This window comes from Phyllobates terribilis, unplaced genomic scaffold, assembly GCF_046119375.1.
Source record: "Phyllobates terribilis strain yellow unplaced genomic scaffold, ASM4611937v1 Scaffold_3__8_contigs__length_932513732, whole genome shotgun sequence".
NCBI classification, from domain to species: Eukaryota; Metazoa; Chordata; class Amphibia; order Anura; family Dendrobatidae; genus Phyllobates; species Phyllobates terribilis.
In genome coordinates this window covers 645,351,489-645,374,664 of record NW_027362763.1, presented here as the reverse complement: position 1 = coordinate 645,374,664, position 23,176 = coordinate 645,351,489, and the positions used below count along the sequence as shown (strand labels likewise).

At 59.4% G+C, this 23,176-nt stretch overlaps 2 protein-coding genes across 3 annotated transcripts in view; one reads left to right on the top strand and one right to left on the bottom strand.

Moving 5' to 3' along the window:
* XPO5 (exportin 5) overlaps nucleotides 1-9,405 on the bottom strand; it is a 29,245-nt gene extending 19,840 nt beyond the window's left edge. Inside the window, exons 1-18 of the mRNA XM_073671616.1 lie at nucleotides 9,202-9,405; nucleotides 6,262-6,383; nucleotides 5,751-5,823; nucleotides 5,512-5,649; nucleotides 5,245-5,427; nucleotides 5,070-5,096; nucleotides 3,969-4,154; nucleotides 3,250-3,326; nucleotides 3,043-3,145; nucleotides 2,783-2,866; nucleotides 2,586-2,711; nucleotides 2,415-2,505; nucleotides 2,070-2,198; nucleotides 1,875-1,990; nucleotides 692-847; nucleotides 540-575; nucleotides 356-445; nucleotides 89-285 (exon numbers count right to left, since the gene is read on the bottom strand). Coding sequence (XP_073527717.1) covers nucleotides 89-285; nucleotides 356-445; nucleotides 540-575; nucleotides 692-847; nucleotides 1,875-1,990; nucleotides 2,070-2,198; nucleotides 2,415-2,505; nucleotides 2,586-2,711; nucleotides 2,783-2,866; nucleotides 3,043-3,145; nucleotides 3,250-3,326; nucleotides 3,969-4,154; nucleotides 5,070-5,096; nucleotides 5,245-5,427; nucleotides 5,512-5,649; nucleotides 5,751-5,823; nucleotides 6,262-6,383; nucleotides 9,202-9,333 — 2,066 coding nt within the window. The 5' untranslated portion in view covers nucleotides 9,334-9,405. The remainder of the gene's footprint in view (nucleotides 1-88; nucleotides 286-355; nucleotides 446-539; nucleotides 576-691; nucleotides 848-1,874; nucleotides 1,991-2,069; nucleotides 2,199-2,414; nucleotides 2,506-2,585; nucleotides 2,712-2,782; nucleotides 2,867-3,042; nucleotides 3,146-3,249; nucleotides 3,327-3,968; nucleotides 4,155-5,069; nucleotides 5,097-5,244; nucleotides 5,428-5,511; nucleotides 5,650-5,750; nucleotides 5,824-6,261; nucleotides 6,384-9,201) is intronic.
* Nucleotides 9,385-22,963, top strand: POLH (DNA polymerase eta). Of its 2 annotated transcripts, none has more exons than XM_073671620.1 (11): nucleotides 9,385-9,536; nucleotides 12,497-12,691; nucleotides 16,655-16,789; nucleotides 16,871-17,088; nucleotides 18,977-19,146; nucleotides 19,250-19,353; nucleotides 19,487-19,606; nucleotides 20,090-20,213; nucleotides 21,553-21,618; nucleotides 21,744-21,865; nucleotides 21,959-22,963. In XM_073671620.1, exons 2-11 carry the CDS (start codon nucleotides 12,555-12,557, stop codon nucleotides 22,563-22,565), a joined length of 1,803 nt encoding a protein of 600 aa, XP_073527721.1. In that variant the 5' UTR covers nucleotides 9,385-9,536; nucleotides 12,497-12,554; the 3' UTR covers nucleotides 22,566-22,963. The 2 variants fall into 2 exon arrangements, with proteins under 2 accessions (XP_073527721.1, XP_073527720.1); XM_073671619.1 differs by having other exon boundaries at nucleotides 21,699-21,865.
* The last annotated feature ends 213 nt before the right edge of the window (nucleotides 22,964-23,176 follow it).

Sequence of the window (23,176 nt, the reverse complement as noted above, 5' to 3'; positions counted from 1 at the left end):
TGGGCGGCTGACTGGAGGTCCGCGGCCCTGCTGGCTGGGTGCGGGCTCAGTGGTCTTGCGAGTGATGGGACATACGGGGGCCGCTCACCTCTGCATCTCCTCCGACATCCAGGCGGTCAGCGCCGGCGCCAGCATCTGCGCCAGGAAGCATCGCTGCTTCTCGTAGTCCTTGAACTGGTTACTGATGAAGACCTGGGCCTCCAGCATGGCGTACCTCTCCATCTGCGAAAGGCGCTCGTCCTGCAGCAGCTGCATGGCCTGGGCGTACACGAGATCCAGGTGAGGCTGCGGAAAGGAGGGGGACAGTCAGTACAGACCTCCGGAGTGCACCCAGCCCCCGCGCCCGACCGCTCACCAGCACCAAGTCCGGAGAATCCCGGCAAATCTTAATAATGGAGGAGCAGGCGTGCCGGCGCACGTTCTTCACCGAGCGACTCCGCGGCTCCTGAAAACACAATCATACGTTACCGGCGGCCCCTCTCCGAGCGCTGATAACGTATATGGCAGTCCCCGGGCACTGCGAGGACATGGACGGGTACCTTACTGCCCAGGTCAAAGGTCACTGCCGAAAAGAGCTGCAAAAAGAGCGAGAAGACTGGAGTCAGACGCCATCATCCACATGGCCGCTGCGGCCCCGCGGAGGACTCCCCACCGATAACACACGTATGACGCCAACATCCGCCACACTCACCTTGTTGAGCACCGCGGGCATCAAACCATTCACATAGCGAATGAAGGGGAGCAGCACGGACAAGCTGGTGAGCACACACGACAGGATGAGGGGGTCCCGGACCTCGTAACTGACCACCAACTGGAGGAGATCGGCCCCCCGAGAAACTGGAAGCTCCTGTACACGAGAGGAAGATGTTACACACAGACACTGGCGGCCCCCCCCGGTACATAATCATACAGGCGGTGGGAAGACGCGGGGTCTTCCGTGAGAATAGTACTACAACACAGGCTGAGGGTAAAACAGCATGGCAATACTTTATGGAGTTACCAAACGGATATCCAGGGCCAACTACCTCAACCAGTGTCCCCCAGCTTCTGACAGGACCCCACAGAGAGAAGGTAGTGGCAAGCTTAAGAAGCAAGCAGTCCATCGAGGTACAAGACCAGGAGACCCGAGGAGACCTGGTCTCTCCGAAAGTTTCCATGGGGCCAGATGACCGGCTCGTCCCAATCTGGCTTCTCCGAATGTCTCCATGGGTTCCAGGCAACCGGAGGGTCCCACCTGGCAACCCCAAAAAACATATCCATGGGGCCAGGCGACTTCATCGTTCCAACCTGGTCTCCCCAAATGTATCCATGGTCTCTCTGACGATCAATGGAGCAGATCTATGTCCTTCCAGTCAGGGCCGTATACCCTTAGGCCAGAATCATGTAGAATCCAAATCAGTGTCTCTCTGGATAAAGCCATGCTACCAAGCTGATGGTCTGAAGAGTCTGCCTGATTTTGATTCTCCTTGTAAAGTCTGCCTGCTACAGAGGCCTTGTTCCTTAAATAGTTCACAATTGTTCTTTCAAGCACACATCCACAGAGCAAGGGTTAGGGATGAGATTATTCCACAGGGCTCAGGTCTCATAGTTTCAGCATTTAATCAATTTACATAGTTGGTATAGCAGGGGGCTCTTTAAATTAACATCTAGCTGGTTTTAGTACAACATGCAATTAGCATATTAACAAACATTATTGTTTCACCCTGAATCACTGTCCTTCTTGACCAGCCAGAGAAATACACATAAATTCACAAGTCAACACAAAGACAATAGTGTATTTCTCTTGGCGAAACAAATCAAGATGTCTGGCTGATTAAAATTATAAGCTGTTTTTCGTCACAGGCAGCCTCCTCCAGAGGTCACCGCCTCCTCACCTTTTTGGGCATGGATCGGAGGATCTGGCTGATCACGCACTCACAGAAGTAGGTCATGGAGTCCCACTGTATGAAGGAGGGAGACCGGAGGCTGCACAGCCCGTCCCCCGCCTTTGCTGAAAGACAAGTACCAGTGATGTCAGGAGCGTCAGCGCCGAGCGGATGACACGTGCACAGAGCGATGACATCACATACAGCAATTCAGTCCTGGATCCACCACAGCCGACAGCTGGAACTGCAGCCATTCCTCCGCCATGCGAAAGCCACTCGCAGGGTCCAGACGGCAGGCGGCCCGAACCACGTCCCCCAGCGCGGCCTTAAAGGCTGCCGGAGAGAAGAGAACACGTGAAGAAGTCTCCTCCACCTCACTACTGGGACCAATGCCTCCCACGCATCTGCCCAGCCCAGCCCCCCAATGCCCAGCACGGCCCCCACTGTCCATTCCAGCTTCCCCAGCCCACGCCTGCCTGGCCATCACTTATATTACCCCAGAAGCCACCGCGGACAGTCTAATACCCCACAGCCCCCCACTTTTCTTACAGGTGAAGAAGCTGTTGAAATCTTCGTCGCTGTCGCAGTCGAGGCGGGCGTACTCACAGCTGGGGCTGTCGTTCTTGGAGGGGAAGCCCACCTGGAGATACAGGGACAGATTGAGGTTGTGGTGGACCAAAGGGGCCGCGGCGCACACGGCCTTCCCTCCCGTGAACTCACCTTCACCACGTTATCCATAGAGATTCGGAGGAACTCCGGGACCACAGCCATCAGAGCCGCGTCCTTGGAGAGAACCTCATTTCTGAAGAGAGAACCCCACGTCATCAGGGTGGACGACCTGAGGAACTGAGGAGGAGCAGGGATTAGACAGGTGGGGGGCTGCTGCAAAGACGCCACCATCCCCCGCTGCCACTCACCTGGCTAGGGTGCACCGTAAACTCCCGCAGTGAGCTCAGGTATTTACCGAACGTCTCTGGGATCTTCACGCTGATATCCGGGGACTGCGGCAGAAAGCAGAGTGAGCGGGGCGAAACCCGGGAGCCAAGCGAAACCCGGGAGCGGGGCGAAACCCGGGAGCGGGGCGAAACCCGGGAGCGGGGCGAAACCCGGGAGCGAAGGGAGCGGGGCGAAACCCGGGAGCGGGGCGAAACCCGGGAGCGGGGCAGACAATCCTTACCACAATCAGAACGCACAGCTGACTGCCCAGAGCGCACAGCACCTGACACAGCCTCTTCAGGAACACATAGCGCTTCTCCTGGAGACCGCCACTGTGCGCCTTCCTAGAAGAAAGCAAACCCACATAGAAGAGCAAAGATGGCGGCTCTACAAAGAAGGACAGGGACGGGGCGAGGGGTGTGTAATACTGCAAGAGACTTATACTTACTGAGCAGCACTCATGATACAATGCATGGAGTTATCTGCAAACAGGACGAGAAGAGGCACCCGATCCTCCAGCTTCCCCTTAGTGCACAAAGCAGAATACATCCTGCATTATACTCCAGAGCTGCACTCACTATTCTGCTGGTGCAGTCCCTGTGTACATACATTACATTACTGATCCTGAGTTACACCCTGTATTATACTCCAGAGCTGCACTCACTATTCTGCTGGTGCAGTCACTGTGTACATACATTACATTACTGATCCTGAGTTACATCCTGTATTATACCCCAGAGCTGCACTCACTATTCTGCTGGTGCAGTCACTGTGTACATACATTACATTACTGATCCTGAGTTACCTCCTGTATTATACTCCAGAGCTGCACTCACTATTCTGCTGGTGCAGTCACTGTGTACATACATTACATTACTGATCCTGAGTTACATCCTGTATTGTACTCCAGAGCTGCGCTCACTATTCTGCTGGTGCAGTCACTGTGTACATACATTACATTACTGATCCTGAGTTACATCCTGTATTGTACTCCAGAGCTGCGCTCACTATTCTGCTGGCTTCAGGGCTGGCATCTCTCAGCTTTCCTCTGGTAATCTGAATGATCAAGGTGAAGTTAAGCTGACCGTCTGTAAAAAGCTTTCAATAAAATGCAGCAGAACAGTGATGTCAGCTGTGGAGTATAACGCAGCCACGTTCGGCCCTCACCTTCCTGCTGACTGCGATGAGCAGACACTCGGCGGCCTCCACCTGCAGCTCCTCGTCCTCCAGCAGCATGCACAGCATCTGCAGCAGCTTGCAGTCCTCGGCTGTGATGTGACTGATGGACACCCAGTCGATGTATCCGGCCAGCGTGTTCAGAGCCGCCAGCGCCACGCGGCAGAGACCCTGGCACTGCGGGCAGAGGACAAGCGGTGAGCGCGGGGGGAGGGGGGGCGGAGGACAAGCGGTGAGCGCGGGGGGAGGGGGGGCGGAGGACAAGCGGTGAGCGCGGGGGCGGAGGACAAGCGGTGAGCGCGGGGGGAGGGGCGGAGGACAAGCGGTGAGCGCGGGGGGAGGGGGAGGGACGGAGGACAAGCGGCGAGGGCGGGGAACGAAGGGGCGGAGGACAAGCGGCGAGGGCGGGGAACGAAGGGGCGGAGGACAAGCGGTGAGGGCGGGGAACGAAGGGGCGGAGGACAAGCGGTGAGGGCGGGGAACGAAGGGGCGGAGGACAAGCGGTGAGCGCGGGGAACGAAGGGGCAGAGGACAAGCGGTGAGCGCGGGGAACGAAGGGGCAGAGGACAAGCGGTGAGGGCGGGGAACGAAGGGGCAGAGGACAAGCGGTGAGGGCGGGGAACGAAGGGGCGGAGGACAAGCGGTGAGCGCGGGGAACGAAGGGGCGGAGGACAAGCGGTGAGCGCGGGGAACGAAGGGGCGGAGGACAAGCGGTGAGCGCGGGGAACGAAGGGGCGGAGGACAAGCGGTGAGCGCGGGGAACGAAGGGGCGGAGGACAAGCGGTGAGCGCGGGGAACGAAGGGGCGGAGGACAAGCGGTGAGCGCGGGGAACGAAGGGGCGGAGGACAAGCGGTGAGCGCGGGGAACGAAGGGGCGGAGGACAAGCGGTGAGCGCGGGGAACGAAGGGGCGGAGGACAAGCGGTGAGCGCGGGGAACGAAGGGGCGGAGGACAAGCGGTGAGCGCGGGGGGAGGGGGCCTGCATTGGTCAAAATATTGTACGGTGACCCCCAATATCCACATTGCAGGGCGATTGTGGGGGAGGGTACACGTCAGCCAGGCCCCTCCAGAACCAGTCACATGGGGCCTCACCTCATCCTTCCGAGCCAGGTCAGACTTCTGTAGAAATAAAAACACAAGAGTGAATGCTGAATGCTGTGTGCGCCCCCCCCCCCCCCGAACACAGTGACATGGCGCGCGGTCCCCCCCGAAAGCAGTGTGCGGACCCCCCCACACACAGTGCGGCCACCCGGAGTGTCGGACTCACCAGCTGCCGGAACTGATGGACCCCGTCCCCCAGAATGCTCAGCATGAAGGTGAAGAGCTGCTCCATGTTCTGGGTCATGGTGGTCTGGATGTCCCGGCGGCGCTGAGGGGGCAGAGACTGGAAAGTGACCACGTCCTCCGCCAGCCGCAGCAGAATGAACATCACCAGCTCCGTCTGCACCTCCTGCAAAACGGGCACAGAGGTCACCCCCGACCATAACAGGGCCCCACACCCCCGACCCATGGCCAGTGGTGAGGGGCCCCATACCCCATTCTGGATGAGCCCCTCCAGCTCGGTCAGCATGTTCGGCCAGTGCTGAGGCCACTCTCGCTTCACCATCTCCACCACGATCCGCGCAAGAACGTCCTTAATGTGCCCCTCCTCCTCCAGGATGGGACGGATCCCCTGTAACAACATACCATGATGAGACCCCCCCCGAGTGCTGCACAATCCCCTCCCCGCCCCCTCGGGTAACCGAGCGCCGCACAAGCAATCCTGGCACTTACACCAGCAATCAGCCCCATCACACTGTCCTTCAGCATCAGCTTCTCCCCCCGCTCCATGTCATTCCAGCGAAACCTGCAAGAGCAAAGACATCAGCAGCTCCGGAGGTGAGTGGAGGATAAGACACAATGTAACAGCAGAATAGTGAGTGCAGCTCTGGAGGTGACTGGAGGATAAGACACGATGTAACAGCAGAATAGTGACTGCAGCTCTGGAGGTGACTGGAGTACATGTGTATATTAGTGTTGGGGGGCTGTGTTTCTTTTGCGGTCGCCCCAGGATGGCGTCGGGGGAGGATCAGGGTTTCGAGGAGTCAGTCATGGGTGAAACCACAGAGCTCCGGCACATCTGCAGTCGCGATGCTCTGCTGCCCGTGTACGGAGCAGACAGGTGTGCGGCCAAGACCTCGAGAGCAGAGCTAGACAGCGTCACTTGGGAGTCCCCCAACAGAGAGAGAAGGCAGGGAGCCCCTAGAGGGGTGAGCCCTCAGTCAGTGCGGACCCCCCTCCTTACTTCACCACGTGCTCCAGGACCTGCAGGCCGAAGTGTCTGATGAGCGGAGGCTGCGACTTCTCCGCCAGCTGCAGCCCGCAGGGAACACACACCGGGCACGTGTCCTTGAAGCCCTCACAGAACTGCGGGACAGAAGGGAGAGCGTGAGGGGGCCGGACATAGACACCCACCCCCCCGGGACGCCAGACACATAGACCCCCACCCCCCCCCCCCCGGGACGCCAGACACATAGACCCCCACTCCCCCCCCCCCCGGCACGCCAGACACATAGACCCCCACTCCCCCCCCCCCCCCGGGACGCCAGACACATAGACCCCCACTCCCCCCCCCCCCCCGGCACGCCAGACACATAGACCCCCACTCCCCCCCCCCCGGGACGCCAGACACATAGACCCCCACTCCCCCCCCCCCGGGACGCCAGACACATAGACCCCCACTCCCCCCCCCCCGGGACGCCAGACACATAGACCCCCACTCCCCCCCCCCCCCGGGACGCCAGACACATAGACCCCCACTCCCCCCCCCCCCGGGACGCCAGACACATAGACCCCCACTCCCCCCCCCCCCCCCCGGGACGCCAGACACATAGACCCCCACTCCCCCCCCCCCCCCGGGACACATAGACCCCCACTCTCCCCCCCCCCCCCGGGACACATAGACCCCCACTCCCCCCCCCCCCGGGACGCCAGACACATAGACCCCCACTCCCCCCCCCCGGGACACATAGACCCCCACTCCCCCCCCCCCCCCGGGACACATAGACCCCCACTCCCCCCCCCCCCCGGGACGCCAGACACATAGACCCCCACTCCCCCCCCGGGACGCCAGACACATAGACCCCCACTTCCCCCCCCCCCCCCGGGACGCCAGACACATAGACCCCCACTCCCCCCCCGGGACGCCAGACACATAGACCCCCACTCCCCCCCCCCCCCCGGGACACATAGACCCCCACTCTCCCCCCCCCCCCGGGACACATAGACCCCCACTCCCCCCCCCCCCCGGGACGCCAGACACATAGACCCCCACTCCCCCCCCCCCGGGACGCCAGACACATAGACCCCCACTCCACCCCCCCCCCGGGACACATAGACCCCCACTCCCCCCCCCCCCGGGACACATAGACCCCCACTCCCCCCCCCCCCGGGACACATAGACCCCCCACTCCCCCCCCCCCCCGGGACACATAGACCCCCACTCCCCCCCCCACCCCCCGGGACGCCAGACACATAGACCCCCACTCCCCCCCCCCCCGGGACGCCAGACACATAGACCCCCACTCCCCCCCCCCCCCCGGGACACATAGACCCCCACTCCCCCCCCCCCCCGGGACACATAGACCCCCACTCCCCCCCCCCCCCGGGACACATAGACCCCCACTCCCCCCCCCCCCGGGACACATAGACCCCCACTCCCCCCCCCCCGGGACACATAGACCCCCCACTCCCCCCCCCCCCCGGGACACATAGACCCCCACTCCCCCCCCCCCCCCCGGGACGCCAGACACATAGACCCCCACTCCCCCCCCCCCCGGGACACATAGACCCCCACTCCCCCCCCCCCCCCGGGACACATAGACCCCCACTCCCCCCCCCCCCCCGGGACACATAGACCCCCACTCCCCCCCCCCCCCCGGGACACATAGACCCCCACTCCCCCCCCCCCCCGGGACACATAGACCCCCACTCCCCCCCCCCCCGGGACACATAGACCCCCACTCCCCCCCCCCCGGGACACATAGACCCCCCACTCCCCCCCCCCCCCGGGACACATAGACCCCCCACTCCCCCCCCCCCCCGGGACACATAGACCCCCCACTCCCCCCCCCCCCCCGGGACACATAGACCCCCCACTCCCCCCCCCCCCCGGGACACATAGACCCCCACTCCCCCCCCCCCCCCCCCGGGACGCCAGACACATAGACCCCCACTCCCCCCCCCCCGGGACGCCAGACACATAGACCCCCACTCCCCCCCCCCCCCCCGGGACACATAGACCCCCACTCCCCCCCCCCCGGGACACATAGACCCCCACTCCCCCCCCCCGGGACACATAGACCCCCACTCCCCCCCCCCCCGGGACACATAGACCCCCACTCCCCCCCCCCCGGGACACATAGACCCCCCACTCCCCCCCCCCCCCCGGGACACATAGACCCCCCACTCCCCCCCCCCCCCCGGGACACATAGACCCCCCCACTCCCCCCCCCCCCCCGGGACACATAGACCCCCACTCTCCCCCCCCCCCGGGACACATAGACCCCCACTCCCCCCCCCCCCCGGGACGCCAGACACATAGACCCCCACTCCCCCCCCCCCCGGGACGCCAGACACATAGACCCCCACTCCCCCCCCCCCCCGGGACACATAGACCCCCACTCCCCCCCCCCCGGGACACATAGACCCCCACTCTCCCCCCCCCCCCCCGGGACACATAGACCCCCACTCTCCCCCCCCCCCCCGGGACACATAGACCCCCACTCCCCCCCCCCCCCCGGGACACATAGACCCCCACTCCCCCCCCCCCCGGGACACATAGACCCCCACTCCCCCCCCCCCCGGGACGCCAGACACATAGACCCCCACTCCCCCCCCCCCCCGGGACACATAGACCCCCACTCTCCCCCCCCCCCGGGACACATAGACCCCCACTCCCCCCCCCCCCCCCCGGGACGCCAGACACATAGACCCCCACTCCCCCCCCCGGGACACATAGACCCCCACTCCCCCCCCCCCCCGGGACACATAGACCCCCACTCCCCCCCCCCCGGGACACATAGACCCCCACTCCCCCCCCCCGGGACACATAGACCCCCACTCCCCCCCCCCGGGACACATAGACCCCCACTCCCCCCCCCCGGGACACATAGACCCCCGGTATTCTCCGACATCTCCCCGGTATTTTCCTCCCGGTTATCCCCGCTTCCTCCGGGTCCCTCACCCTCAGTGCCTCCAGCCGGTGCTCCTGGGCTGAGCTGGGCTCCATGATGACGGTGACCGCCTGCACCAGCTGCTCACACAGCGCCCGCACCTGCTCCGCCATCTCCCGGGAAAACGGCGAGGTCCCCGACATGAGCCACACAGAGCATGCGCACTCACGACGTGCTCCAACCTCTCTCACTGCGCCTGCGCAGAATAGCGTCAGCAAGCACGTGACCCTGTCTGAGCCACTCCACTGCGCAGGCGCGCAATCTGAGGCGAACTCTCCGGTCCTGTCAGGAACTCGCGGGAAGCTGAAGAGAAAGAGGAGCCGGCACCGGACTACAACTCCCAGCAGTACTGTCTCTGAATTACTCTCTTATCATCTATCTCTTTACTGTCTTATATCTACTCCTCCCGACTACTCCCCCACCATCCGTCCTCAGACCTTCTCCCCGACTACTCCCCCCACCATCCGTCCTCACACACCTCCTCCCTGACTACTACCCCCACACCTCCTCCCTGACTACTCCCCCACCATCCGTCCTCAGACCTTCTTCCCGACTACTCCCCCCACCATCCGTCCTCACACACCTCCTCCCTTACTACTCCCCCCACCATCCGTCCTCACACACCTCCTCCCTGACTACTCCCCCCACCATCTGTCCTCACACACCTCCTCCCTTACTACTCCCCCCACCATCCGTCCTCACACACCTCCTCCCCGACTACTCCCCCACCATCCGTCCTCAGACCTTCTCCTCCCCGACTACTCCCCCCACCATCCGTCCTCATAGACCTCCTCCCTGACTACTCCCCCCACCATCTGTCCTCACACACCTCCTCCCCGACTACTCCCCCCACCATCCGTCCTCATAGACCTCCTCCCCGACTACTCCCCCCACCATCCGTCCTCACACACCTCCTCCCCGACTACTCCCCCCACCATCCGTCCTCACACACCTCCTCCCCGACTACTCCCCCACCATCTGTCCTCACACACCTCCTCCCCGACTACTCCCCCCACCATCCGTCCTCATAGACCTCCTCCCCGACTACTCCCCCCACCATCCGTCCTCACACACCTCCTCCCCGACTACTCCCCCCACCATCCGTCCTCACACACCTCCTCCCCGACTACTCCCCCCACCATCTGTCCTCACACACCTCCTCCCCGACTACTCCCCCCACCATCCGTCCTCATAGACCTCCTCCCCGACTACTCCCCCCACCATCCGTCCTCACACACCTCCTCCCCGACTACTCCCCCCACCATCTGTCCTCACACACCTCCTCCCCGACTACTCCCCCCACCATCCGTCCTCATAGACCTCCTCCCTGACTACTCCCCCCACCATCTGTCCTCACACACCTCCTCCCCGACTACTCCCCCCACCATCCGTCCTCAGAGACCTCCTCCCCGACTACTCCCCCCACCATCCGTCCTCACACACCTCCTCCCCGACTACTCCCCCCACCATCCGTCCTCACACACCTCCTCCCCGACTACTCCCCCCACCATCCGTCCTCACGCACCTCCTCCCCGACTACTCCCCCCACCATCCGTCCTCACACACCTCCTCCCCGACTACTCCCCCCACCATCCGTCCTCACACACCTCCTCCCCGACTACTCCCCCAACCATCCGTCCTCACACACCTCCTCCCCGACTACTCCCCCCACCATCTGTCCTCACAGACCTCCTCCCTGACTACTCCCCCCACCATCCATTCTCCCTGACTACTCCCCCCACCATCCGTCCTCCCTGACTACTCCCCCCACCATCCGTCCTCCCTGACTACTCCCCCCACCATCCGTCCTCCCTGACTACTCCCCCCACGATCCGTCCTCCCTGACTACTCCCCCCACGATCCGTCCTCACACACCTCCTCCCTGACTACTCCCCCCACGATCCGTCCTCACACACCTCCTCCCTGACTACTCCCCCCACGATCCGTCCTCACACACCTCCTCCCTGACTACTCCCTCCACCATCCGTCCTCACACACCTCCTCCCTGACTACTCCCCCCACGATCCGTCCTCACACACCTCCTCCCTGACTACTCCCCCCACCATCCGTCCTCACACACCTCCTCCCTGACTACTCCCCCCACCATCCGTCCTCACACACCTCCTCCCTGACTACTCCCCCCACCATCCGTCCTCCCTGACTACTCCCCCCACCATCCGTCCTCCCTGACTACTCCCCCCACCATCCGTCCTCAGACCTTCTTCCCGACTACTCCCCCCACCATCCGTCCTCACACACCTCCTCCCTTACTACTCCCCCCACCATCCGTCCTCACACACCTCCTCCCTGACTTCTCCCCCCACCATCTGTCCTCACACACCTCCTCCCTTACTACTCCCCCCACCATCCGTCCTCACACACCTCCTCCCCGACTACTCCCCCACCATCCGTCCTCAGACCTTCTCCTCCCCGACTACTCCCCCCACCATCCGTCCTCATAGACCTCCTCCCTGACTACTCCCCCCACGATCCGTCCTCACACACCTCCTCCCTGACTACTCCCCCCACGATCCGTCCTCACACACCTCCTCCCTGACTACTCCCCCCACCATCCGTCCTCCCTGACTACTCCCCCACCATCCGTCCTCCCTGACTACTCCCCCCACCATCCGTCCTCACACACCTCCTCCCTGACTACTCCCCCCACCATCCATCCTCACACACCTCCTCCCTGACTTCTCCCCCCACCATCTGTCCTCACACACCTCCTCCCTTACTACTCCCCCCACCATCCGTCCTCACACACCTCCTCCCCGACTACTCCCCCACCATCCGTCCTCAGACCTTCTCCTCCCCGACTACTCCCCCCACCATCCGTCCTCATAGACCTCCTCCCTGACTACTCCCCCCACGATCCGTCCTCACACACCTCCTCCCTGACTACTCCCCCCACGATCCGTCCTCACACACCTCCTCCCTGACTACTCCCCCCACCATCCGTCCTCCCTGACTACTCCCCCCACCATCCGTCCTCCCTGACTACTCCCCCCACCATCCATCCTCACACACCTCCTCCCTGACTACTCCCCCCACCATCCATCCTCCCTGACTACTCCCCCCACCATCCATCCTCCCTGACTACTCCCCCCACCATCCGTCCTCCCTGACTACTCCCCCCACCATCCGTCCTCCCTGACTACTCCCCCCACCATCCGTCCTCCCTGACTACTCCCCCCACCATCCGTCCTCACACACCTCCTCCCTGACTACTCCCCCCACCATCCGTCCTCACACACCTCCTCCTAGGACTACTCCCCCCAGCAGTGATGTCTCTTGTTTCCACAGGTGTCCGGCTGCTCGTCAGGACACCTGAGTTGATCTCCTCCGGCTGTGGCGCCCCCCGATGGACGCTGGTCAGCAGCGAGTGGTGGCGCTGGTGGACATGGACTGCTTCTATGTGCAGGTGGAGCAGCGGCTGCGGCCAGAGCTGAGGAACAGGCCAGTGGCTGTGGTGCAGTACAAGACCTGGAGAGGAGGAGGGTGAGGGGCTCTACAGAGTGATGGGGGGCTCAGCGGCCAGAGCTGGGAATGTTGGGGGGGGGGGGTGGACCCGTCGGCTGGAGCTGGGAATGTTGCGGGGCCCCTGCAGCCTGTGTTATCATATTTGGAGGGTCTGATTTTCCCACAGACTTTCCCAGTTTGTGATGGGGGCAAATCTGGGGTGTTAAAGCCTGAACTGACCTCTGTATTAGGGGCCTCGGGGGTTTATGGCCTCTATGTGAGGGGGCTTGCAGATTTATGGCTCCTATATGAGGGGGCTCGGGGGTTTATGGCCACTACGTGAGTGAGATCTTGGGGTTTATGGCCCCTACGTGAGGGAGATCGGGGGGTTTATGGCCCCTACATGAGGGAGATCGGGGGGTTTATGGCCCCTACGTGAGGGAGATCGGGGGGTTTATGGCCCCTACGTGAGGGAGATCGGGGGGTTTATGGCCCCTACGTGAGGGAGATCGGGGGGTTTATGGCCCCTACGTGAGGGAGATCGGGGGGTTTATGGCCCCTACATGATGAGGGAGATCGGGGGGTTTATGGCCCCTACATGATGAGGGAGATCGGGGGGTTTATGGCCCCTACATGATGAGGGAGATCGGGGGGTTTATGGCCCCTACATGATGAGGGAGATCGGGGGGTTTATGGCCCCTACGTGAGGGAGATCGGGGGGTTTATGGCCCCTACGTGAGGGAGATCGGGGGGTTTGTGGCCCCTACGTGAGGGAGATCGGGGGGTTTGTGGCCCCTACGTGAGGGAGCTCGGGGGTTTATGGCCTTTATATATCACACACAGTGTAGGAAAGATAAAGTGCAACACGAAGGGATGAGGGAAAGCGGGAGTGGAGACCTCCTAGGCTGATCTAATATCACCCTGTCTCCCCTACTGTCCCTATATTGGTTCCTCACCAATCGCCAAACAGGAAACCTAAGCCCTGTAAATCCCTAGAGCTAGGCCCTGGATAGGGAAGGGGGGGTGAGCACTGGTCAGTCTCCATTGTAAACTAAAGACAACAAGGGAGGAAAACTTAGAAAACTTAGCTTGAGCCGACTTCAGAGAGATTAGACCAAACGTCCTCCAAGCACCAGAGAGGAAGTAAGCAGACTGCAATAGCTCTAAGCCTTCACAAGGAACCATGTGAATATCACCCTGCAGCAAACTGAAAGTATTTGAACACCCAGGCCAGGGTGTCAATCAGAGCAGGAGGGAGGTAGCCGCTGGGTCCTAAAGTAAGACAGATTTAAGAAGGCGTCTGTAATGCCAAACAAAGTGACCTTCTTCAACCAGCTGCAGAACGACTGTCTGCTACATCTGACACACCCATGACAATACCCCCCTTCTAGGAGTCGCCTCCAGACACTCAGGACCGGGTTTCTCAGGAAAAGAGGTGTGGAATGAACGAACCAATCTGGGAGCATTCACCTCTGATGCTGAAACCCACATCCTCTTCTCAGGACCATAACCCTTCCCAATACACCAATTATTGTAGGGAACGACGTTGGAGACGAGAATCTACAATCCTCGAAATCTGAAACTCTAGATTACCATCAACCATTACTGTGGGCGGTGGTAGAGGTGAGGGCTTAAGAGGATCCATAATATTTCTTGAGTAACGACCTGTGAAAGACATTGTGGACCTTAAGGGCCCGAGGAAGTTGAAGACGAAACGCTGCTGGGTTGATGACAGCGGTTATTTTATAGGGACCAATAAGCCTAGGTCCCAGCTTCCAAGAAGGAACTTTCAATCTTATATTCTTGGTAGACAACCACACAAAGTCATTCACATTCAGGTCCGGACCTGGCGAGCGTTTCCTGTCAGCCAAACGTTTATACCTGTTTCCCATGATCTTCAAATAACTCAGAACCCCCCCGCCACACCGAGGAGAGCGACGAAGCCAACCGTTCCTCCTCAGAAACTCCTGAAGCCCCCCCCCCCACCCCCCACTAAAGGTACCAAACTGTGGATGATAACCATATGCACCGAAGAACGGTGACCTGCCAGTGGATTCTTGACGATGATTATCAATGGCAAATTCTGCCAGCGGTAAGTAGGATGCCCAATCCTGATTTTCGGAGACAAAACACCTGAGATAGGTCTCCAAATTCTGATTGACCCGCTCGGTCTGTCCATTCGACTGAGGGTGGAAGGCAGAGGAAAAGGACAGCTGCACCCCCAGTCGAGAACAGAATGCCTTCCAGAACTTGGAAACAAACTGGTTCCCCCGATCTGATACCACATCGGAGGAAACCCCGTGAAGCTTCACAATCTCATTTATGAACACCTGAGCAAGTGTCTTAGCATTGGGAAGTGCAGGTAATGCGAGGAAGTGAACCATTTTACTGAACCTATCTACAACCACCAAAACCACCGTTTTGCCTGCAGAAACCGGTAGGTCAGTAATAAAATCCATGGACAAGTGTGTTCATGGCCTACTAGGGATAGGTAGCGGAAGAAGAGGACCAGACAGACGGGTATGCAAAACCTTAGAACGCGCGCAAATACTACAAGCAGATATGTGTTCAATCATATCCCGATGCAACCCCGGCCACCAAAAACGATGAGGGGAGGTCCGCGGTTGCCTTACCACCTGGATGCCCAGCAAGCACAGAGTTATGATGTTCCTTAATTACTTTACGGCGCAGATTAGATGGTCAAATAACCTTCCTGAAGGGCAGGAGGCAGGGGCGTCCCCCTGAGCCTCCAACACCTCGCCCTCCAGGTCAGGGTACAGTGCCGAAATGACCAACCCCTTCTGTAATATCGGGGCAGGCTTCTCATGGTCACCACCACCAGGGAAGCTCCGGGACAAAGCATCAGCCTTGACATTTTTGACCCCTGGACGAAAAGTGACAACAAAATTGAACCTAGTGAAAAACAGGGACCGTCTGGCTTGCCTAGGGTTGAGACGTTTAGCTGACTGGAGATAGGACAGGTTCTTATGATCAGTAATAACAGTAATAGGATGGACAGCCCCCTCCAACCAATGTCGCCATTCTTCAAACACCAATTTGATCGCCAAAAGTTCCCTATTACCCACGTCATAATTTCAGCCGAAGACAATTTTTTATAACAGAAGGCTCATGGACGCCATTTATCAAAGGACGAACCCTGAGACAACACAGCCCCAACCCCGACATCCGAAGCATCGATCTCCACAATAAAGGGTTGACTGAGTATAGGTGCATGGGCAAAATGATTCTATAAGGAAGAATAAGCCTGGAGGGAAGCATCCGACCATTAGGAAAAATCAGACCCCTTCTTAGTCATGTCAGTGAGGGGTTTCACAATTACTGAGTAATTTTGGATGAACTTCCGGTAAAAATTAGTAAAGCCCAGAAAACGTAGAGCCTTCAGGTTCTCGGGACGTTCCCAATCAAGGATTGCACGGATCTTCTCCGGATCCTTCCGAAACCCCAGAGATGACAACAAGAACCCCAAAAACTGCACCTCCTGAGCAGCGAAAACATATTTTTCCAGTTTAGCATAAAGTTTGTTATCCCTTAATATCTGGAGCACCTGCTTAACATGCCCCCAATGTGTCTCAAATAAACCAAAATATCGTCCAGATAGACCACCACAAACCTGCCCACCAAATGATGGAAAATATCATGTATGAAATGCTGGGATACCGCAGGTGCATTGGTCAAACCAAGAGGCATAACCAGACTCTCGATGTCCTTCCGGGGTATTGAACGCCGTCTTCCATTCATCCTTCTCTGATTCTAACCAGATTGTAGGCTCCCCTTAAATCCAACTTGGAGACCACCTTAGCTCCAACAACCTGAACAAATCAGGAATCAGAGGAAGAGGGTATGGATCACGCGGGTTTTTGGCCTCTATATGAAGGGGCTCACGTGTTTATGGCCTATATATGAGGGGGTCCACGGATTTATGGGCTGTAGTTTGGGGGGTCCTCCCGTGTCCATCACTTGCTGCTCCTCTCCCCTCTGCAGGATTATTGCCGTCAGCTATGAGGCTCGCGCTTTTGGGGTCACCAGGAACATGTTCGCCAATGATGCCAAGAAGCTGTGTGCTGACTTGGAGATCGCCCGCGTCAGCGAGGCCCACGGGAAGGCCGACCTGTCAAAGTGAGTCTGTTCCCCTCCTCACGGCCTCGCTGCTGGACGTCTGCAGGACGTCTTCATCCCGGGATCCGCGGTGTCTTGCAGGTATCGGGAGGCGAGTGTGGAAGTCATGGAGGTCATGGCCAGGTTTGCAGTAGTAGAAAGAGCGAGCATCGACGAGGCGTACATAGACCTGACCGACGCCGTCCAGAGGAAGCTGCAGGAGCTGGCGGGCCGGCCACTGCCGGGGGACTCACTGAGGACCACCTATGTACAGGGCTATCCTCACCTGCACCCCACGGAGGAGCACAGCCGCACGAAAGGTAACCAGCAGAACAGTGAGTGCAGCTCTGGACTATAATACAGGATGTAACTGAGGATCAGTAATGCAATGTATGTACACAGTGACTGCACAAGCAGAATAGTGAGTGCAGCTCTGGAGTATAATACAGGATGTAACTCAGGATCAGTAATGTAATGTATGTACACAGTGACTGCACAAGCAGAATAGTGAGTGCAGCTCTGGAGTATAATACAGGATGTAACTCAGGATCAGTAATGTAATGTATGTACACAGTGACTGCACCAGCAGAATAGTGAGTGCAGCTCTGGAGTATAATACAGGATGTAACTCAGGATCAGTAATGTAATGTATGTACACAGTGACTGCACAAGCAGAATAGTGAGTGCAGCTCTGGAGTATAATACAGGATGTAACTCAGGATCAGTAATGTAATGTATGTACACAGTGACTGCACCAGCAGAATAGTGAGTGCAGCTCTGGAGTATAATACAGGAGGTAACTCAGGATCAGTAATGCAATGTATGTACACAGTGACTGCACCAGCAGAATAGTGAGTGCAGCTCTGGAGTATAATACAGGATGTAACTCAGGATCAGTAATGTAATGTATGTACACAATGACTGCACCAGCAGAATAGTGAGTGCAGCTCTGGAGTATAATACAGGATGTAACTCAGGATCAGTAATGTAATGTATGTACACAGTGACTGCACCAGCAGAATAGTGAGTGCAGCTCTGGAGTATAATACAGGAGGTAACTCAGGATCAGTAATGTAATGTATGTACACAGTGACTACACCAGCAGAATAGTGAGTGCAGCTCTGGAGTATAATACAGGAGGTAACTCAGGATCAGTAATGTAATGTATGTACACAGTGACTGCAGCAGCAGAATAGTGAGTGCAGCTCTGGAGGATAATACAGGATGTAACTCAGGATCAGTAATGTAATGTATGTACACAGTGACTGTACCAGCAGAATAGTGAGTGCAGCTCTGGAGTATAATACAGGAGGTAACTCAGGATCAGTAATGTAATGTATGTACACAGTGACTACACCAGCAGAATAGTGAGTGCAGCTCTGGAGTATAATACAGGAGGTAACTCAGGATCAGTAATGTAATGTATGTACACAGTGACTGCACCAGCAGAATAGTGAGTGCAGCTCTGGAGTATAATACAGGAGGTAACTCAGGATCAGTAATGTAATGTATGTACACAGTGACTGCACCAGCAGAATAGTGAGTGCAGCTCTGGAGTATAATACAGGATGTAACTCAGGATCAGTAATGTAATGTATGTACACAGTGACTGCACCAGCAGAATAGTGAGTGCAGCTCTGGAGTATAATGCAGGATATAACTCAGGATCAGTAATGTATGTACACAGTGACTGCACCAGCGGAATAGTGAGTGCAGCTCTGGAGTATAATACAGGAGGTAACTCAGGATCAGTAATGTAATATATGTACTCAGTGACTGCACCAGCAGAATAGTGAGTGCAGCTCTGGAGTATAATACAGGATGTAACTCAGGATCAGTAATGTAATGTATGTACACAGTGACTGCACCAGCAGAATAGTGAGTGCAGCTCTGGAGTATAATGCAGGATATAACTCAGGATCAGTAATGTATGTACACAGTGACTGCACCAGCGGAATAGTGAGTGCAGCTCTGGAGTATAATACAGGAGGTAACTCAGGATCAGTAATGTAATATATGTACTCAGTGACTGCACCAGCAGAATAGTGAGTGCAGCTCTGGAGTATAATACAGGATGTAACTCAGGATCAGTAATGTAATGTATGTACACAGTGACTGCACCAGCAGAATAGTGAGTGCAGCTCTGGAGTATAATGCAGCTCAGGATCAGTAATGTTTGTGTTTGGTGCCTCCTGATTTGTGCTGCAGAGGAGCAGCGGCTCGTGGGGGTGGCGCAGTGGCTGAACTCTGTGGACTCGGGGGCCCCGCAGAGCGCGGAGCTGCAGCTGACGGTCGGAGCCCTGATTGTGGAGGAGATGAGGGCGGCTGTGGAGGAGGAGACCTCGTTCCAGTGCTCGGCTGGGATCTCCTACAACAAGGTGGGTCTGTCTGTAGGGTGGGAGACGTGGATGTGTTGGCCCCTTGTACCGTGGCCTCAGCTGCCGGTGGTGGATCCATCTTTGAGGCCTCCTCTCTCCGCAGGTTCTGGCTAAACTCGCCTGTGGACTAAATAAACCGAATCGCCAGACTATCCTGCCCCCCAGCGGCGTCCCCGGACTCTTCAGTCAGCTCCCCATCGGGAAAATGTGAGTGTTGAGCGGTGACAGGATGAACGAGGGATGTGTGTGGAGTGGCTGATAACAGAGATCAGTAGCCTGCACTCGGCTACACACGTGGTGGTGACTCTGCCTATTGTACATTTGTTTCTTCTCTTCTCAGCCGCCATCTTGGAGGTAAACTCGGCTCCGCTGTGCAGGAGCTCCTGGGGGTGCAGTACATGGGGCAGCTGACGCCCTTCAGTGAGTCCTCGCTGCAAAGCCACTTCGGAGATAAGACTGGGTAAGCCCCCACTAGTAACGGGGTCCCGGTGGAAGCGGCCATGTTGAGGGGTCTGGTCTGTGAGCTGCCTGTAGCCCCCCTGTGCTGGATGTCACTGGTCCCCATTGTACTAGGAGAGGAATGGTTCCAGGTCCCCACCTGTTACTGGGGAGGCTCAGTGGGGCCCCGCCCTCGCTCTCACCCTCGTGGGGCCCCGTCCTCGCGCTCACCCTCGTGGGGCCCCACCCTCGTGGGGCCCCGCCCTCGCGCTCACCCTCGTGGGGCCGCGCTCACCCTCGTGGGGCCCCGCCCTCGCGCTCACCCTCGTGGGGCCCCGCCCTCGCGCTCACCCTCGTGGGGCCCCGCCCTCGCGCTCACCCTCGTGGGGCCCCGCCCTCGCGCTCACCCTCGTGGGGCCCCGCCCTCGCGCTCACCCTCGTGGGGCCCCGCCCGCTCTCACCCTCGTGGGGCCCCGCCCGCTCTCACCCTTGTCTTGCTCCGCAGCTCGTGGCTTTATCTGATGTGTCGCGGCATCGAGGACGAACCTGTGAAGCCGAGACAGTTACCGAAATCTATCGGCTGCAGCAAGACGTTCCCAGGGAAGACGTCTCTGAGCACTCAGGAGCAGGTGCGGGGGGCCGGGGGTCCTGGATGGATCGGGTGGTCTGCTCGCTCTGAGATGGGTTGTGCACTCAGGTGCCGGGGGTCCTGGATGGATGGGGTGGGTTCTGCACTCAGGTGCCGGGGGTCCTGGATGGATCCGGTGCTCTGCTCGCTCCGGGGTGGGTTGTGCACTCAGGTGCCGGGGGTCCTGGATGGATCGGGTGGTCTGCTCGCTCTGGGGTGGGTTGTGCACTCAGGTGCCGGGGGTCCTGGATGGATCGGGTGCTCTGCTTTCTCTGGGGTAGGTTGTGCACTCAGGTGCCGGGGGTCCTGGATGGATCGGGTGCTCTGCTTTCTCTGGGGTAGGTTGTGCACTCAGGTGCTGGGGGTCCTGGATGGATCGGGTGCTCTGCTCGCTCTGGGGTGGGTTGTGCACTCAGGTGCCGGGGGTCCTGGATGGATCCGGTGCTCTGCTCGCTCTGGGGTGGGTTGTGCACTCAGGTGCCGGGGGTCCTGGATGGATCGGGTGTTCTGCTCGCTCTGGGTTAGGTTGTGCACTCAGGTGCCGGGGGTCCTGGATGGATCGGGTGCTCTGCTCGCTCTGGGGTGGGTTGTGCACTCAGGTGCCGGGGTTCCTGGATGGATCGGGTGCTCTGCTCGCTCTGGGGTGGGTTGTGCACTCAGGTGCCGGGGGTCCTGGATGGATCGGGTGCTCTGCTCGCTCTGGGGTGGGTTGTGCACTCAGGTGCCGGGGGTCCTGGATGGATGGGGTGGGTTGTGCACTCAGGTGCCGGGGGTCCTGGATGGATCGGGTGCTCTGCTCGCTCTGAGATGGGTTGTACACTCAGGTGCCGGGGGTCCTGGATGGATCGGGTGCTCTGCTCGCTCTGGGGTGGGTTGTGCACTCAGGTGTCGGGGGTCCTGGATGGATCGGGTGGTCTGCTCGCTCTGGGGTGGGTTGTGCACTCAGGTGCCGGGAGTCCTGGATGGATGGGGTGGGTTGTGCACTCAGGTGCCGGGGGTCCTGGATGGATCGGGTGCTCTGCTCGCTCTGAGATGGGTTGTACACTCAGGTGCCGGGGGTCCTGGATGGATCGGGTGCTCTGCTCGCTCTGGGGTGGGTTGTGCACTCAGGTGTCGGGGGTCCTGGATGGATCGGGTGGTCTGCTCGCTCTGGGGTGGGTTGTGCACTCAGGTGCCGGGAGTCCTGGATGGATGGGGTGGGTTGTGCACTCAGGTGCCGGGGGTCCTAGATGGATCGGGTGCTCTGCTCGCGCTGGGGTGGGTTGTGCACTCAGGTGCCGGGGGTCCTGGATGGATCGGGTGCTCTGCTCGCTCTGGGGGTCACCTCTTCCTCTCCGCAGGTGCAGCACTGGCTCCTACAGTTGTGTCTGGAGTTAGAAGAGCGGCTGCGGAAGGACCGAGATCTGGTGAGCGCCGCCGTCCTCGGCCTCTGATAGTGGGGGGAGCAGTTATGTCACACACCGCCATTGCTGTCTCTGCTTTCCAGAACCACAGAGTGGCCAAACAGCTGACCGTAGGTTTACACCGGCAGGGGGACGCCAGCGGCCTGTCCCGGTGCTGCGCTCTCACCCGCTACGATGCCCAGAAGCTCCGCAGCGACGCCTTCATCATCCTGAAGAGCTTCAATAAGGCCGGAGCTCACCAGGCGGCATGGTATGTACGGGTACGGGCATGGCGCGGTGCGTAGCTGCGATGGCACCCACTGTCGGCCCTTGTGTCCTACACATGTCCTCTGCTCATCCCCAGGTGTCCTGCCATCACTCTGCTCCATCTGTCGGCGAGCAGGTTCTCGGACGCGGCGTCCTCCGGAGGCGACATCGTGAGTCTCCTGAACAAGGAGCCGTGTGGGAAACCCCTGAGCTCGCAGCCGTCCCATTGTGGACGTCCCCACGAAGCGCAGCAAGAGGTGGAGCGCCGGACCCCCAGCACCATCCGCAGCTTATTCCAGAGGGCAGCTGAGAAGAGGAAGGATGCCGCAGGTGGAGCAGCATGTAGTGTGTCCCCTTCTGCCCCCAGTACAGACGATGTGGGGAGTCCTCCTCAGCTGCAGACGTCTGAACCTTCAGGTGAAGCCCCTCCTGGACCCTGTGACATGGCGGAGGACACGGTGGTTTGTGAGACGTGCCGGCGGTCCGTCCTGGTATGGGATCTGCCTGAGCACAACGATTATCACTTCGCTCAGCAGTTACAGGACTCGTTCACGGCTTCTCCCGACACCACGAGGGCGGCCATGACACCGCCGGGCCCACGGCCGAAGAGTAAAGCCAAGACCACGGCCGCCTCCAGCGCCAAACGTGCCCGGAGCGAGGGGGGCCGCACCCTGGACTCCTTCTTCAGAAGAGACCCTCGGTGACCACGATCCCTGTACCCCGTAATACTGCTGCGCGACGTCTGGGATATTGGTGGTCTCTCTGCGCTCAGGCCCAATGGACGAGAGGTTTCTGCTCTTTAATTATTCATGTTCCTTGCACTGCGGTGGTCCGTGTGTCACTGACCATTGTAAGCAGTAGGGGGTCCCTGCAGTCAGACCCCCAGCAGGTGATAAGTGGTATACACTGCAGTGTAGTAGCCCGCCGGCCGGTCAGTGGTATATGCCGCAGCGTAATAACCCGCCGGCATTCTTATCTTCTGCAGTTTCTTGCCAATACCTTTGCTGTAATGACTTGTCATCCTCTCCTGCCACCCCACCCCCCCTCAGTGCGGGGGTCCTGACCCTTCTGGTTTTATGATCAGTAAATATTTTGCACTTTCTTTGAGTCCTGTTTGAGCTGTAGGACAGAGGACGGCGAGCGCAGCCGCCATTATTACCAGCTGAGGACGGGGCTCTGAGCGGTGACTCCAGCTCTGCTGCATCATGGATGGGGGGCTGAGTGCAGACACAACCCGGCCGGGCGTCCGCCACCTTTATGGTCTGTTGTACGTGCGCCTCCTCCCCCACCCTACGACGAACGCTGGCCCCCGCAG